The sequence below is a fragment of the Belonocnema kinseyi genome, chromosome 7 (assembly GCF_010883055.1).
Source record: "Belonocnema kinseyi isolate 2016_QV_RU_SX_M_011 chromosome 7, B_treatae_v1, whole genome shotgun sequence".
Taxonomy (NCBI): domain Eukaryota; kingdom Metazoa; phylum Arthropoda; class Insecta; order Hymenoptera; family Cynipidae; genus Belonocnema; species Belonocnema kinseyi.
This window is the reverse complement of record NC_046663.1, coordinates 38,474,100-38,492,725: the sequence shown is the minus strand read 5'-3', so window position 1 is coordinate 38,492,725 and position 18,626 is coordinate 38,474,100. Positions and strand designations below refer to the sequence as shown.

At 24.5% G+C, this 18,626-nt stretch overlaps 1 protein-coding gene across 1 annotated transcript in view; it reads right to left on the bottom strand.

Moving 5' to 3' along the window:
• Positions 1 to 16,147: 16,147 nt before the first annotated feature.
• Positions 16,148 to 18,626, bottom strand: part of LOC117175841 (probable citrate synthase 2, mitochondrial) — a 43,850-nt gene continuing 41,371 nt past the window's right edge. Inside the window, exon 4 of the mRNA XM_033365619.1 lies at positions 16,148 to 17,467. Within this exon, the coding sequence (XP_033221510.1) occupies positions 17,198 to 17,467 (270 nt within the window). The 3' untranslated portion in view covers positions 16,148 to 17,197. The remainder of the gene's footprint in view (positions 17,468 to 18,626) is intronic.

Sequence of the window (18,626 nt, the reverse complement as noted above, 5' to 3'; positions counted from 1 at the left end):
TAAAATATTTCACAAATATTTGAAAGATGTTACAAAGATTTCTAAAGATTTTAAAAAGTTTTCAAATACTTTAATGCGTTGAAATTTCAAATTTTACAAATACTTCAAAGATTTCAAGAACCAGATTTCAAAGATTTTACCAAAAATTTTTAAAGATTTCAAATAAATGTAAAAGATTTCACCAAGATTTCATAGAAATTTCATACAGATTTCATATTCAAAGATTTCAAAAAGGTACTGTACACCATTTTTTTATATTTCAAATATTTCAAAACATTTTAAAGACTTTAAACGATTTCAAAAGATTTCGAAGATTTTATGATTTCGAAAATTTCACAAAGATTTTAAACATTTTGCCAAAATTTTAGAGGATTTCAAAAGATTTCGAATGTTTTAATGATTTTTATGAATGCAAAAGATTTCACAAATATTAAAAAGATTTCATAAAATTTGCATAAAAGTTTCAAAAAGGGACAGTACACCAGATTTCAAAGATTTCAAAACATTTAAAAAATTTTAAACAAGTTCAAATTTCTTTAGATGATTTTAAAAGATTTCTAAGATTTTACAAAGATTTTGAAAATTCCATAAAGATTTCAAAATATTTTACAAAGATTTCAAAGATTTTACCAAAATTTTAGCGAATTTCGAAAGATTTCGATTATTTTATTGATTTTTATGAATTCAAAAATTTTTACAAAAATTTCAAACAGATTTTAAATTCAAAGATTTCAAAAAGGGTACAAATTTCAAAGGGTACACCAAATTTCAAAGATTTCAAAACAATTTTAAGATTTTAAACGATTTCAAATTTGTTTAGAAAATTTTTAAAGATTTTAAATATTTTAATGATTTCAAATGTATAAAAAAGATTTCACAAATATTTCAAAGATTTCATAAAATTTTCATAAAGATTTTAAAATGGGTAAATTACACCAGATTTTAAAACCTTTTGAAGATTTTAAACAGAGCATTTTAAAGATTTGCAATGATTAAAATTTTGTTTAGAAGATTTCAAAAGATTTCACGAAAATTTCAAATATTTTAATGGTTTTAAATTAATGTAAAATATTTCAAAGATTTCATACAAATTGCGTAAAGATTTCAAAAAAAGTAAAGTGTACCAGATTTTAAAGGATTAAAATTTTTTTAGAAAATTTAAAAAGATTTCTATGATTTCGAAGATTTGACTGAAATTTGTAAAGATTTCAAATATTTTAATGATTTGAAATTACTACAAAAAATTTCACAAAGATTTCATAAAGTTTTCATAAAGATTTGAAAACATGTTAAAGATTTTAAACGATTGCAAATTTTTTTAGAACATTTCAAAAGATTTCACAAAGACTTTTAAAACTTTCGGAAGATTTCAAGGATTTTAAACCGAACATTTTAAAGCTTTGCAATGACTTAAAATTCTTTTAGAAGATTTAAAAATATTTCACGAAAATTTCAAATATTTTAATAGTTTTAAATTGATACAAAAGATTTCATAAAATTTCCAAAAAGATTTCAAAACATTTTAAAGGTTTAAAACTATTTCAAATTTTTTTAGAAGATTTCACAAAGACTTTTAAAACTTTCCGCAGATTTCAAGGATTTTAAAGATTTTAAACATAATATTTTAAAGATTTGCAATGATTTAAAATTCTTTCAGAAGATTTAAAAGGATGTCACGAAAATTTCAAATATTTTAATGGTTTTAAATTAATATAAAGGTTTCATAAAAATAACATCAAGCTTTCGAATTGAAACATTTGAAAAAAGTACAGTACACCAGTTTTCAAAGGATTTTAAATTTCTCTAGAAGATTTCAAAAGATTTCACAAAGATTTTAAAAAGATTTTGAACATTTCACAAAGATTTCAAAGATTTTATCAAAATTTTTAAAGATTTCAAATGTTTTAATTATTTCAAATGAATACAAAAAATTTTAAAAGAATTTCATAACGATTTCAAAACATTTTAAATATTTTAAACGAATTCCAATTTCTTATGAAGATTTTACAAGGATTTCAAAGATTTTACCAAAATTTTGAAAGATTTCAAAACAAACTTTAATATGTATATTTAACATGTTTTAAAACATTAAAAATTTGTTTAGATTTGCATTTATATCCAATTTATAAAGAAGATTTCATAAGTTTTCAAACATTTTAATTTTCAAATTTTTAGAATATTTTCAAAGATTTCCAATATTGCAGTGACTTCAAATTAATACAAAAATTTCAAGAATTTCAAATATTTCAAAAAGAGTACGCACACAAAAATACAATAAAATGCAAAGCATTTACAAGTATTTCAAAAGATTTCAAGAAATTAAAAAATCTTTAAAGGTATCAAAGATTTCAGAACATATCAAAGGGTTGAAACAATTTCAAAAGGATTCAATAAATTTGAAATCATTTCAAACGAACACAGAAATTTTCACAAAGATTAAAGATAGATTTAACAATCATTTTAAACATTTCATAAAGATTTCAAAAAAAAAAATTTCAAATACTTCAAAATATTTCAACGAATTCACAAAGGTGTCAAAAGTTTCAAGGATTTTAAAGACTTTACAAAGATTTAAAAATATCTCCAAATATTTCACAGATACGACTTATGTTCGCCAAAAATTAGAAATTTGTTTATTTATGATTCTGCTTTCCTTAGAAATTGTTATCCATTAAAAAAATGAAATGTTTCATCTTTTACATGTATAAAAAACGGCTTTTTGATCATTTGTTGTAAAAAATAGGAGACCTCGAAAACTGGACCTAGGTTGTCCAAAAGACGTCTAATGGATGTCCTGAAGACCTCTCTAGGCCATCGTTAATTTTTTTTGCCCACTGGGTAAATTTATTAGCTCGATGTGTAAAAATGGTTGTACGACTTCCTGTCAAGATTACTCAATAAGCCAAACAGAAAACTTGAAGTCAATATGCCCTGAATGCTCTGTGATACGAGGCTCTAAAAATGAGACAGTTGTCTGTTGAAATTAAAAAAATCTAATAATCAAAACTTAGGATATTATTTTAAGAGAATTATGATCTCATTTATTTAAAAAAAACTCTAGAGGCAGCTCTTATCTTCCGAAACAGTGTGTTTTATTAATTATTCTCTATATTCTGAGCTCAAAATCCTACCGACAGCTGTCTTGTTCATCTGAATTTGAAAGGTTAATCACTAATTTTTAATTTGTAATTAGAAATACTCCACTAGATAATTTTTTAATTATAATTTAGTTATTATATCAATGGTGACACAATTAACAACCGATTAAGACTAATCAAGATTTTGTTGATCGTGCTACATGAGAGTTTGAAATGCGAAATCTAGCCGAGAAACATTTATAATATTATATACGAAAAATGATAGTTTTTTCTCATATTGAGAAATTCTCTCAGAGCGAAGAATCGTTCCAGATTTTTCTTTGTCGCGTTTTTACTGGAATACGCCATTTTACAGCAGCTCATTTGTCTTTTTCTTGACACTCTGCATTACATATCGCGAAGATAGTAAAAGGTCTTTTTTCTTCTAATTTTACCATTTATTCGGTCTTGTAAAACAAAAAAAAGTAAAAATGTTGAAATTTAAGACAAAAGCGGCAGGGGGTTATTGCACAGAAATTTGTTGTCTGAGTTACATTTTTAAAGAGAAATACAAATCTTAATATACAACGAATTTTGATTTTCCTTGTCTTTTTCCCGACCTATCTTCCGTTTTCGACGTATGCTGATTACATAATTGCAAAAGATTGCACAATTTAAAAAGTTAATGCACCGAAAATCTCTGAATTTTAAATTGAAATGTTTAAATTTAAAGTAATTCAGTGTAATTAATTTATTTGATTTTAAGCTGTAAATTGATCAATTCTTTTAAAATTAAGAGTTAAAAAAATTATATTTAATTGTGTTGCGTTAAAGTTCCAATTTCAATTTTCATGTGTTTAAACATAAACAATTATTGTAAATAAAATATGAAAATAGTAAAAAGATGTTGGAAAATCTGGAATTATCAGGGAATTTTTCTATACCTGGAAAAATCTGAAAATGTCGGACCTTTTTTTTGGGAAGTAGATTTACATTACTGTATTTTACTATTTTGATTTCAAAGGTTTCAAAAGATTTTTAACGATTTAAAATTTATTCAGAAAAGATTAAAGATTATTTCAAAAGATTTCAAAGATTTTGTAAAAATTTCAAAGTCAAAGATTTCAAACAGGGTGTACACCCGATGTCAAAGATTTAAGAACATTTTAAAAATGTTAAACCATTTCAAATTTTTTTTAGAAGATTTTAAAAGATTTCAAAACAATCCACAAATATTTCAAAGATTTTGCCAAAATTTTTAAATATTTCAAATATTTTAATGATTCCAAATTAATACAAACGATTTCATAAATATTTGAAAGATTTCAAAAAGGGTACAGTACACGAGACTTCAAAGATTTCAAAACAGTTTAAAGATTTTACACGATTTCAAATTTGTTTAGAAGATTTCAAAACATTTGAAAAATTTTAAAACTTTCTAAAGATTTTAAACAGAACATTTAAAAAATTTCACATTTTTTAGAAGATTACAAAAGATTTCACGAAAATTTTCAATATTTTAATGATATTAAATTAATATAAAAAATTGCACAAAGATTTCATAAAAATTACATAACGATTTTGAATTCAAAGATTTAAAAAAAGGTACAGTAGATCAGATTTCAAAGATTTCTAATAAGTTCAAAGAATTTAAACGATTTAAAATTTGTTTGGAAAATTTTAAAAGTTTACAAAGATTTCGACCATTTCACAAATATTTCAAAACATTTCAGAAAGATTTCAATGATTTTAACAAAATTTTAAAAGATTTCATAAAATTTTCATAAAAATTTCAAAATGGGTACTGTACGCTAGGGTTTAAACATTTTGAAACATTTTAAAGATTTTAAACGATTACAAATTTTTTTAGAAGATTTCAAAAGATTTCTAATATTTAGTGATTTCAAATGAGCGCAAAAGATTTCACAAATATATTTAAAAATTTCATGAAGGTTTCAAAATATTTGAAAGATTTTAAATAATTTCAAATTTGTTCAGAAGATTATAAAGATTTCACAAATATTTCAAAGATTTTACCAAAATTTTAACGTATTTGAAAAAGATTTGGAATATTTTGATTATTTTAAATTAATACAAAATATTTTACAAAGATTTCATAAAAATTTCACAAAGATTTTAAAAATGTTAAACAATTTCAAATTTTTTTAGATGATTTTAAAAGATTTCAAAGATTTCAAATATTCAACAAATATTTCAAAGATTTTGCCAAAATTTTAAAAGATTTCAAATATTTTAATGATTCCAAATTGATACAAACGATTTCACAAATATTTAAAAGATTTAAAAAAGGGTACAGTACACCAGACTTCAAATATTTCCAAACATTTTAAAGGATTTCAAATTTTAGAAGATTTCAAATTTCTTTAAAAGATTTTGAAGATTTTACAAAAATTTCAAAAGATGTCAAAATATTTTACAAAGATTTCAAATATTTTACAAAAATTTTAGAGGATTTCAAAAGATTTTAAACGATTTCAAGTTTATTTAGAACATTTTTAAAGATTTCGAAACATTTACAAAGATTTCAAATATTTTAATGAATTCAACGATTTCAAAACCGTTGAAAGATTTTAAACGATTTCAAATTTTTTAGAAGATTTTGAAACATTTCACGAAGACTTTTAAAACTTTCAGAAGATTTCAAGGATTTTAAACAGAAGATTTGAAAGATTTTCAATGATTTAAATTTGTTTATAGAACCTAGAATCTTGTCGGTTGGAACTTCATCTTTCTGGTTGAAAATTAAAATATTCCAGTTAAAGATTCCTCATTGTTAATTATTCATCTTTGGTAGAAAAATGAGATTTTTGTTGATAATTCGATTTTTCTTTGGCAAAAATTAATTTTTTTTTGCTAAAAACTTAACAATTTTGTTGAATTTTTTTTTGCTGAAAATTAATTGTATTTAACTGAAAATTTAACAATGTAAAATTCATTTAATCCTATTGGTTGAAAATTCATCTGTTTGACTAAAAATTAAAATATTCCATTTAAAAATTCCTAATTTTATTTGAAAATGCATCGCTGGTAAAAAAAATAAACTATTTTGTTCCAAACGCTTAATTCTTTTTGGAAGAAAATGAATCTTTTTGTTTGAAAATTAATCCAGTATGCAATTTTTATATGTACTTAAAATTTCAACTATTCCAGTGAAAGATTCCTCATTTTTAATTATTTATCTTTGGTAGAAAAATGAGATTTTTGTTGAAAATTCGATTTTTCTTTAGCAAAACCTTAATTTTTTAACTGAATATTTAACAATGTAAAATTAATTTAATCTTGTTTGGTTAGAATTTCGATCTTTTTGGCTAAAAGTTACAATATTCCATTTAAAAATTCCTAATTTTGTTTGAAAATGCATCGCTGGTAAAAAAAATAAACTATTTTGTTCCAAACGCTTAATTCTTTTTGGAAGAAAATTAATCTTTTTGTTTGAAAATTAATCCAGTATGCAATTTTTATCTGTACTTAAAATTTCAACTATTCCAGTGAAAGATTCCTCATTTTTAATTGCTCATCTTTGGTAGAAATATGAGATTTTTGTTGATAATTCGATTTTTCTTTGGCAAAAAATTAATTTTTTGTACTAAAAACTAAACTGTTTTTTAAAATTTGTTATTGCTGAAAATTAATTGTATTTAACTGAAAATAAAACAATGTAAAATTCATTTTATCTTGTTGTTTGGAACTTCATCTTTTCGGCTGAAAATTAAAATATTCCATTTAAGGATTCCTCATTTTTAATTATTCATCTTTGGTAGAAAAATGAGATTTTTGTTGAAAATTCGATTTTTCTTTGGCAAAAACTTAATTTTATTAACTGAATATTTAACAATGTAAAATTAATTTAATCTTGTTGGTTAGAATTTCCATCTTTTTGGCTAAAAATTACAATATTCCATTAAAAAATTCCTCATTTTATTTGAAAATTTATCGCTGGTAAAAAAATAAACTATTTTGCTCAAAATGGTTATTTCTTTTTGGTAGAAAATTAATCTTTTTGTTTGAAAATTAATCTTGTACGCAATTTTTATCTGTCTTGTTAAAAATTCAACTAATCCAGTTAAAGATTCCTCATTTTAATTAAAAAATCATCTTTGGTAGAGAAATGAGTTATTATGTTGAAAATTCGTTTTTTCTTTGCGTAAAAATGAATTTTTTACAACAAATTTTACTATTCCAGTTGAAACTTTGACTATATTGTTGAATTTTTTTTAAAATAATGTTTTGACTGAAAATCTTGAATATTCCATAATTTCAGTTAAAAATTTATCGCTTTGATTGAACATTAATGTGAAAATGATTTTATAATTAGTTTTATTTTCTATTTTTTAAATTTTCTGGGTTCTTCTCAACCCCTACAAAGGGGTAATTTTTTCAAATTAAAAAAAGACGAAAAGTGATTCTCACTTTTGTTTTCAATTAGAAGTAATTTGATACCAGTAAAATATATGTTTTCCCCACTTTGTTAGAGAGGTCCAAAAACTAGGTTGAAAAACAGCCTTTTTTGGCTTCGCGCCTTATTTATTCAATCTTTAATTGAAAAATTATTATCTTTGGTGGAAAATTCGTCTTTTTCGGTAAAAATTAATTTTTTGGTTAAAAATTCAATTATTTGAGTAAATATTAATAATTTTAGTTGAGAATTCTTCCTTTTTGATTTAAGATTCAATTATTATACTTGAATAATCCATTAATTTAGTTAAAAATTAAAGTATTTAATTGTTGTTTAACAATTGATCTTTTTAGTCGAAAATTCATGTATTTTGTTGAAAATTTGTCTTTTTTGGTTAAAGTTAATCTTCTTGGTTGGAAATTCAGCAATACCAATTAAAAATACATGATTTTCGTTAAAAATTCATCTTTTTTTTTTAATTCAACTATTCTAATTTAAGATTCATCATTTTAGTTGAAAATTCATAAATTTGGTTAAAAATTAATTTTGTTATCTGAAAGCTTAACTTTTTCATTTTTGTTAGAAACTGAATCTTTTTTAGATCAAAATTCAAATATTTAGTTGACGTTTTGTCTTCTTTAATTAAAAATTCCACTTTTCAATAAAAATTTATGTATTTTGTGGGAAATTCAAATATTTTGTTGAAAAATCTTATTATTTTTTTTTTAAATCAAAATTAATCTTTTTGTTTGAAAATTCATCTTTTTGGTTGCAAATTCAATTATTCCAGATGAAGATTCATAATTTTATTTAAAAATTCATCACTGTTTTTAAAGATTTGAATTTTCTTTTTTTGTTGTGGAAAAAAAACTTTTTAACTAAAAATTAAACTGATACATTTTTTGTTGAAAATTCATGAATTACGTTGAAAAAGCCTGTTTTTTTGTAGAAAATTATTTTTTGTTCAAAAATCAATCTTTTTGGTTAAAAGTTGAATAAAATTAATAATTGAATTATCAACAGTAGAAAATTTAACAGTTAAGAGTTCAAGAGAATTTAAGTTTTAATTTTCAACAATTTAAAATTGAATAAAATTAATCATTTAATTATCAAAGGTAGAAAAATTAGCTTTTGAAAATTTTCAACAGTTAAGAAAGTTTTCAACAGTTAAATTTTCTTCAATTTACAAATGTTGAATTCAACATGAGAACAAGCTTGAAAATTCGTTTGTTTCTTTGTAGAAATTAATCTTTTTGGTTAAAATTTCAATTGTTCTAGTAAATATTAATCATTTTAGTCTACTATTTCATTTTTGGTCGACAATTTTTTTTTTTTTTAGTTCATAATTGAAAAATTTTGTCTTTTCTAGTTAAAAATATAACAATTTTGTCGGGTTAAAAATTAATTAAACTATTCTATTTTTAGTCGAAAATTGATCTTTTTTACTTAAAAATTTAGATATTTTTGGCAAAATTTTGTCTTTTTTATATGAAAATTCAACTATTTCGTTGAAAAATCTTTTTTTCTTTGGTAGAAAACTAATCTTTTGTTTGAAAATTAATCTGCTATAAAAATGCATATTTTTCGTTAATAATTTACTTATTACAGTTGAAGAATTATCATTTTAGTTAAAAAATTCATTAATGATTGAAAATTTGTTTTTTTTGGTGGAAAATTAATTTTTTGAATCAAGATTTAACTAATCTATTTTTTGTTGAACACTGATGAAATTGGTTAAAAGCCCGGGTTTTTTAGAAAATGAATTTTGTTTGAAAATTAAGATTGTATGAAAAAACAAGTATTCCAATTAAATTGTCTAACATTTAAGTTACAAATTATCATTTTTTGTTGAAAGTTAAACTCTTTTGTTAAAAATTCATGTTTCTCTAAAAAAAAGATCTATTGATTTTTTAACTCAAAATTCAAATATTCCATTTTTTGTTGAGAATTCATTTCATTTCATAGAAAATCAATTTTTTTGTTTTAAAATTAATCTTATGTGAAAATTCATCTTTTTGGTTGTAAATTCAATTATTCCCATTGCAGATTCATCATTCTAATTAAACATTTATCACTTTGATTTGAACTTTGACTATTTTTTTTGTTTGTTTAAAACTAATTTGTTATAACTGGAAATGTAACTTTTCCATAATAAATTTTTTGTGTTTAAAAAAACAACATTTTTTATTGTAGAAAATGAAAATTTCTTAATTTCATTAAATTTTTTGTAGAAAATCAATCCTAAAAATGAATGAAAACAAAAAAGTTCACGGTCAATGAAATTTAAAAAATCGAACTCTATTTTTATCATTTTTTTCATTGATACTAATAATTTTCAGTTGAATAATTTAAAATAAAATGCAGATAAACTGCAAAATTTTAAACTTTTATAAATTATAGAGTTTAAAGATTTAGATTAGGTTCCAAAAATATAAATCCACGTTAAAATTTTCAATACTTTAAATGAAAGAATCAAACAATGAACTTTAACATTTTTTCGAAATTATATTATTTTCAGTAATTTTAAACTAGACGCATTAAAAAATGAAATTTTTTTTTAACTTAACAGCTCTTAATTTAGAAGTTAAAGACTTCAAAAGAATAGAAACATTTTCTTATGATTCCTAGGAAAATTGAAAATGGTTTTTCATTTTGAAAAATTATTGTAACAGAAAATTTAAAAAGATTTTAAGAGATTTCCGAATTTACCAAAAAAGAACCTGGAAGATGTTAGGGATTTTTTTTAATTTGCAGGATTTTCCAAAAATTGTAGGGAAAATTCGATTAATTTTAAAACATATTTAGAAGTTCTAAAAAAATGTGAACACACTTCGTTTAAATTACTTGAAATCATTTTAAGTTTTTTCTACAAGTAATAAATATTCAATTGTTATTTATACGTGAAAATTTACCAATTTCACTTACTAATTAAATATTTTTTAAATAGAAGAATTGAAATTGTAACGTTAAAAGTTTAAAAATTCTTCGAAATTCTAGAGATTATATGTAAAACATTTAATTTTCAAATTGTTTACTTTTAAATATTTATCAAATACTTATTCTTTTTCTAAATTAAAAAGTATCAAATTAAATAGGTTACAAATTGAATAATTTAGACTTAAACAATATTTGATATTACGACTATATTATTATAGAGTTATTTTTAAGTTGAAAATAGTTTATAAGGTTTCAACCACAGGTTTACATTTTTATTGGCTAGAAAAATTAATAAAAATACTATATCAATATTTATTAACTTTAATATAAAAATAATTTGAAGGAATACCTAAAAATTTGAATTAAAAATATCGGTTAAATTATATTAAATTAATTTCAATTCTTATTAAGACTTTCGAATTGAAACAGTTACAATCTGTAAATTCTCAAATTTTGAACGTGTCAAATAAATTATTGTTCAGTTTTTTTTATAATCGAAGTACAGATCCATTTAAAAAATAATTTACTTATATTTATAGTTGATATGATTAAACTGATTTTTATACAAAACTTTCAACTTCAAACTTTAATTTTTAAAAGATAATATCTTTTTTTATAAATTTTTTAAACTTCAGAATTTTAATTGCATAAATCTTTAAGACTGCACTTCATTTATTTAATTTCCCGTTTTTCCCAGTCTCAGAAAATTTCCGGTTTTCCGATTCAGCGGCCACCCAGGCATGGATTTTTTTAGCAGTTGAATTTTTTCAATTCCCGAATGTTGGATTCAACATAAGAATTTGATAAATAAACATATCGATCCATAAAACCAAAAATTGGAAGAAAAAAAAACAGATTTTGTTATTTTTATATGAATAAAATTTAATTTTGTGATACATTTTGAAATCAGTTCGAACTTGATATTTCTATGATTTATTTTGCTGATATTATTGATTTTATTATTTGTTCTAGTTAAACAAAATTATTTATTGTTGAAATTATTAATGTAGCTAATAAAAAAATTACTAATTTTTAAGAGCTCAATGACAAAAATATTCAAAACCTACACATGATCAGAAGAATTAATAAAAAATACATCACTTAGATCCAATATAAATATAATAATAATTAAAATATGCAAGACTACAATTTAAGTTGCAAAGTAAAGAATCTTTATACCTTTAAAATCTTAACAATTTCAGGTTTTGAAGAAAATGACAAGACTGATCAATGAGAAAATGGATTTAATATTAATTAATATTAATTTTAAACAATTTAATTAATTAATATTAATATTTAATTTAAACAAACGTACTGTACTCATGACGCACGGTTGGAGGAAATGAACTTTTTTTATTCAAAAATTTTCAGAGCCTTCAATTTTCTTGCAATTTTGAATTTTTTGTTTTGAATTAAAAATCATTAAATTCTATAGACCTTCACTTTCTGAACTTTTGTCTCCTCTAATTTTTTATTACTAATTTTTCCACTCATTATGGAAAAACTGAAATTTTGTACATAACAATTTTTTACACTTTAATAACTGATCAGGAAAACTTTATATTGTTTTAAATGAATGTTTAGGGACTAATAGGATACAAATAATTTGTTTATTCTTCCTTTTCTTGGTTTAAAAATAATTTTATGAACAAATTGACAAATAGTCTTATTATCGGTAATTTTTTTTTGCTAAAAGTGCTTCACATTAATGTAGGAATGACATTTAATAACAAAAATAATTTTAAAACTTTTAATAACCGCTGTGATAAATAATTTTTGTGGCAAAATATTAGAATTTGAGATTTTTTAATTTCTAATTTCCTTTAATGACCAGAATAACTTTAGGTATTCCTTAAAATAATAAATATTTAGTAATATTTGATAAAATATATCAATGTATATGTTTGTAAACAAATTAAAAATTGTTGGCCCTTTCGTATATAACTTTTTTTTTTGCACTTGAAATTTTTGAAACTATTGGGCGATTGACTGTTAGTACCAAAAATATTAGAAAAAGTTAACAATTCTTGTGACAAAATATTTAAACTTAAGGTTTCATCAAATTTAAATTTTCTTTGATGGCCAAGTCGATGGGTTATTGAGTGAATCTTAGCATGCAGTGTTAGGATTCATTTTCAATCTATTACAATTAAAAACACAACTTTTTCCAAGTGAAACTGTCAACATTTGGAAATTATTTATAAACATGTAAGTTGTTATATTACACTAAATATGCTGAAAGATACATTTTTTAGGATTATCCGTAGCCATTGTAGCGATTAAAGAAAATAAAAAAATTTGATAAAACTTTACATTTGAATATTTTGCCACAAGAATTATTTATAACAATGGTTATTGTTAACTTCTCAAATATTTTTGTGATTAGCAGTCATTCGTCCAACAGGTTTAAACATTTCCAGTTCAAAATAAATTTCTATGGGAAAGGACCAAAGTTTTGAATTTGTTTATCTAATTTTGTTAACAAAAATATAAATTGTTATATTTGATCAAATATTAAATATTCAATAGTTTAAGGAATACCTGAGATCGTTCTGGCGATTGAAGAAAATTTTATATTTTTAAATCTCAAATTCTAATATTTTTCTACAAGAATTGTTTATAACAATAGTTATCATAAACTTTCAAATTATTTTTGTTATAAAATGTCATTCCTACATTAATGTGCAGCACTTTTAGCAAAAAAATTTTTACCGATAATAAGAGTATTTGTCAATTTGTTTATAATAAATAAATGGAATAATAAACAAATGATTTGCATCTTATGAGTTCCTGAATATTCATTCAAGACCTTATAAATAATTTTTCTTTAACTTTAACAAATAATATCAATAATATGAGCAAAATAAATCATAGAAATATAAAGTTCGAACTGCTTTCAAAATGTATCTCAAAATTAAATTTTATTCATATTAAACTACATATTTTCATGACTTTTTCTTTTTTTTAATAATTAGTAATAGTTCCTCTTATTTTTTCATATTTTTCTTCTGATTACTTGCAAACAGCATCAAGTTTTTTATTATTTTTGCTTTTTCTTAATGCAATTGAATGCAAAAGTCAGACCTACTTTTTGTGGCGCCATCTGCTGGATTAGTTTGACCGACAATTCCCCTCCAGATAGAGTAACGAGAATGAGAATATAACCGAGAAATAATTTCTCTGAGAATTTATGAGAATCTCAGAATTTATTTTTATTAATAAAAAATTGAATTTTTTTCGTTAACTTTTCGGTTGAAAATTCAACTCTTTTCTTTTTAAGTTTGTCTTTTTTATTTTAAAGTTTACCTGCTTTAGCAGAAATAAAATTTTTTTTTGCTAAAAATGCAAATGTTTGGTTAGAAATTAAGCTATTATACTATTCTCTTGAAAACTATTTCGTGGAAAATGTACTTTTTGTTTAAAATTTATATTTTTGTGTTGAAAAATGAACTGAAATATTTTCTGGATGTAAGTTTAAAAAAAAATTGTTTTTTTTTTTTAATCAAAAATTCATCTGTTTTAGTACAAAATTTACATTTTCTGGATAAAATGCAACTATTTGGTAGAGAATTTAACTATTTTATTAAAAATTCATCCTTTTAAGTTGAAAAAATTCGTATTTTTTGAATTGAAAATTAATTTTTTTTTCGTAGAAACTTATTTTTTTGTTACAAAAATTCAATTTTGGATGTTACTGAGTTAACTGGAATCTTTCTTGGATGAAATCTCAACTTTTTTTAATACAAAATTATTTTGCTTTACGATAAATTTCATCTTTTTATAAAAATGCAACTATTTGCTAGAGATGAATTATAAAATTGAGATTAATTAAAAAGATTAATTTAAAAAAAAAAACAGATTAATTTCCAACGAAATTGATGAATTTTGAACTAAAAAAAGAAAAATTTCAACAAAAAATGGAAATTTTGAAATAAAAATTGTTTTATCCCAACTGATGAATTTTCAACTGGAATAGTAGTTGAATTTAATGTAAAAAAAGACGAGTTTTCAACTAAAACAATGAATCTTCAACTGAAAAAGTTGATTTTTCAACAACAAAAATTATTTTTTACTACAAAAAGATAAATTGTCAACCAAAACTGAAATAATTACGTTTTAAGTTAAAAAAATAAATTTTCCACACAAAAAAAACGAATTATAAACTAAAAAATGTCATAATTTTATAATGAAAAATTGAATAAATAAATTTTGAGTTAATAAATAATTGTTGAACCAAAGAGATGAATTTTTAACTAAAATATAGAATATTCAACTGTAACAATAGTTACATTTTTAGTTCAAAAGAATAATAATTTTCAACTAAAAAAAAAATTCAACAAAATACTTAAATTTACGGCAAAAAAATCCTTTTTGTCTAAAGAAAAAATAAAGTTTTCAATCAAACAGCTAATTTTTCAATAAAACAGTTGAACTTTCAGCCAAGTAATTTTATTTTCAACCTAAGAGATGAATATTCAACTAAAATTATTATTATTATTTAATTAGAATAACATTTTTAACCAAAAAGAAGAATTTTTAAACAACGAAATTAAATTTAAACAATTTCAACAATTTTGTTAAAAACATTTGGTAAAATCGCTTTGTTAAGAAATCACTCTTTTTGTTAAAGATTTATATTTTTAAGTTGAAAAGTTATCTCGTTGATTAAGAGTTTAAATATTTTGATGAAAATAAATCTTTTTTTAATTGAAAATTCAACTACTTGAGTCAAAGTTAAGCTCCATTGTGATTTTTTTATTCCAGGCTAGGTCTGGTTTAAAATTTAACTGTTTAGTGCAAAAGACTTGTTTTTTTTTTATATTTAGAACTCATTTTTTAATAGAAATTGGAACTTTTCCATTTTTTTTAAGATTGATATTTTTTAACTCAAAATTCGCGTTTTTTGTTGTAAACAATAATTTTTTAGTTTGAAATTTAATTTTTTGGGGGTAAAAATTCATTAGTTTCGTGAAAAATTAATTTTTTGTTGAAGTAATATTTTTCGTTTAAAAATTGCCTTTTTGTAAAGAATATTTGTCTTTTTGTTTGAAGATTCAATAATTTAGATAAACTTTTACTTATTTTTTTGAGTGAAAAATATTTATTTGTTAGAAATTCGTCTTTTTGGTTTCAAAATTCTTTTCTTTTGTTGTATAAATTTCATTCTTTTTTGATTAAAATATAAACTATGAGACTTTTTCGTAGCAAATTTGTCTTTTTAGGTTGCATATTGAACTATTATGTTAAAAATTCAATTATTTTGTCGAAAATTTCAGTATTTTGTTAAAGCGTTATCTTTTAAATTAGAAAAAAACTTTTTTATAAATAAATTATTCCATTTGAAAGTTAAAATTTGTATACGAAACACTGTAATTCCTGAATATGTCTGAACTAGAAAATAATTTATATTCAATCACTGATATAACCTGAATAATAAAAATATTGTTAAAAATAATAAATTCTTTTAAATTCTGTCATATTCTCGGTTATATAACATGAAACTTAAATTCTCGGGAATTTAAGAACTCGACCTCCGGATCGTAAGAAAACAGAAAAGTGGGGGCGATGCATGAGACTGACGTAAACATTAATATTAAAAAATCTTTCCCCAATTTCGTGAAAGTTGCCTTTTTCCTCAAAATTTCTTCTTTTTTTGAGCTCCCTGACACCTGTGATCGTTTAAAATGGTAAAGAAAATAATAGAAATTGATCGGAATAATTCTGGTTTCTATTTATTATCGATTTTCATTATAAATAAAGCGCAGCACACACACATTCATACTCGTAACAGTGGATCTACCACTGGTCATTCTCCCTAATTTACAATTAAATCGTGTTGAGCCGACTCGTGCCATCGGATTGTTTCGTTAGTTATTATATTTTTGGGATTCTAAGAACAACCTGTGCTTCAGGCACTCTCTAACATCTTTCAAAAATTAAGTAATTCTTCAATCCTCTTTCATCTTACTATTCTCTTCCTCTTTCTCGACTTGCTACAGGTTTTTCTCAACAAAACTTTCATTTTACTACTGATCTCTTGAGCAATTAGCATCAAAAAATACCTTTCGCATTAGTGCCGATCACTCTCACCTTTTTTCCAAAGGGCCAAGAGCTATCGCATTTTTTCTCAAGGATTCTACAATTTACTCTAGACAACAAGTGTTAGGTTGCATTAACGAACTAAATCCGTTCCACTAATACTTATTCATACCATATTGTCTATCTCTTTTCTCTCTTCATCACGTGCTAAAACACTACGTTAAATAATTACACAACTGTTCGACAGTTTTTACTCTTTCTCTCAATCTAATCAATGATTCCTTCTTTTCTCTCTCTCTCTCTCTTTTCTAGAAACTAATTTTAGCAGCGCTGAAAAGAAAATGTCTTTAATTACTATTTTTTTTTTGTTTAGCGAATCAATACTCGTTCTGTGAGCAAATCTGTGGTTTTTCTAGTTTCACTCAAATTTCGAACACGTGGTGATACAGTTACTTTTTTTTTGCTCCTAGAGTTGACCAGGTGTTTCTAAAACCAGTATCGAATATAAGTCGCTCTCGGCGAGATTTCGACATCTTCCAAACACGTTTTGGAAAAATCTCGACAATTCTCGGTGACCAAACAACTTCCGCAAGGCCGATATCTCCGGAGTTAGGATGATGAGGCGATCTTCGATGATTCGCAATGATTTCGAACGGAGATACATTATTGTTGGGATGAGGAAGCTGGCAGGCAGCAGGAGGGAGGCGGGGGGAGGGAGGGAGGAGACTTAAGCGGCCTTGACAGCCTTCATGAGGAGATCAGTACTGAGAGATTTGGGCCTCTCGATTGGCAGGCCAAGGGCTCGGGACCAAACGTTGGAGGCAAGGACCCCCAGGGCACGGGAAACTCCGAAGAGGACGGTGTAATAGTTCATCTCCTTCATGCCGTAGTATTGCAAAAGAACTCCAGAGTGGGCGTCTACATTTGGCCAGGGGTTCTTGACTTTTCCGGTTTCCAAGAGAACGGGGGGTACGACCTTGTAGACTTGCGACACCAACTGCAAAAGATCAATTCACGTTTCAATTTAAAATGTGGATATTAGGGTAAATGGGGCATTGCCGACACTCTTCTAGTGAACGACACTGTGCAATGAAAATGCTTTTATTCGAATTTCAAAGATATAAAATCGATATTTCATATTATTTCAATATTTATTCAGTACAAAATGACTGAATTTATGTTCATTAAATAACATTTTTGATGCCACCTACTAGAGGATATGTTGACACTATAAAAATTAGTCATGTCGTTAATTTGAAAGTCCCCTGAATGTTAGAAGAAAAGGTATTTCTTATTTTGTAGCACGAGGGGTGTTCAAAAAGTAAGTTTCCCTAGTCTGCCGTTTTGCCCCAGCGCCATCTAGCAAGCTGGGACCGAACATAGTTTTAGCTTAAGATATACCGATAAGAGCGGAACCGGTCTTAGCTGCCGAAAATTTTTTTTTCATCAGTACCGGCTCGGAAACCATGGAGCTACCTGTGAAATACGTGTCCACTTGTGAGTTGCATGCAGTTATTCGCTTTTTAACTGCAAAAGGGCCGAATGGCCACGAAATTCACACTGAATTAGTGCATATTTATGGTGACAAATGCATGAGTGTGCAAATAGGTGTGTCGGGGCCGTACATATTTTCTCGAGGGACGCGGAGAAGTTCATGATGAACAGCGTGCAGGCAGGCCAAAAACCGCCATTACAGATGACGCAGTCGCAGCAATCGAAAAAATCATTTTAGCGGATAGGCGCTTTACAATTGACAGAATTTTGGACTCAATGCCTCCTGAAATCGATATTTGTCAGTGTGAATTTCGTTGCCATTAAGCCCTTTTGCAGTTAAAAAGTGAATAACTGCACGCAACTCACAAGTGGACACGTTTTTCACAGGTAGCTCCATGGTTTCCTTCCGAGCCGGTACTGATGAAAAAAAATTTTCGGCAGCTAAGACCGGTTCCGCTCTTATCGGTATATCCTAAACTAAAACTATGTTTGGCCCCAGCTCGCTAGATGGCGCTAGATTAGTCTCAAATTTGAATAGATTTGATATATTTGAAATATTCTTAAGGGCATGCTCTTCGGTGGCCACGTGACCAAACTAGTCCCCGGTTATGAACATTTTTTTTGGTGCTCACTGCGTCCACACGAATTGAGATATCGTGTTT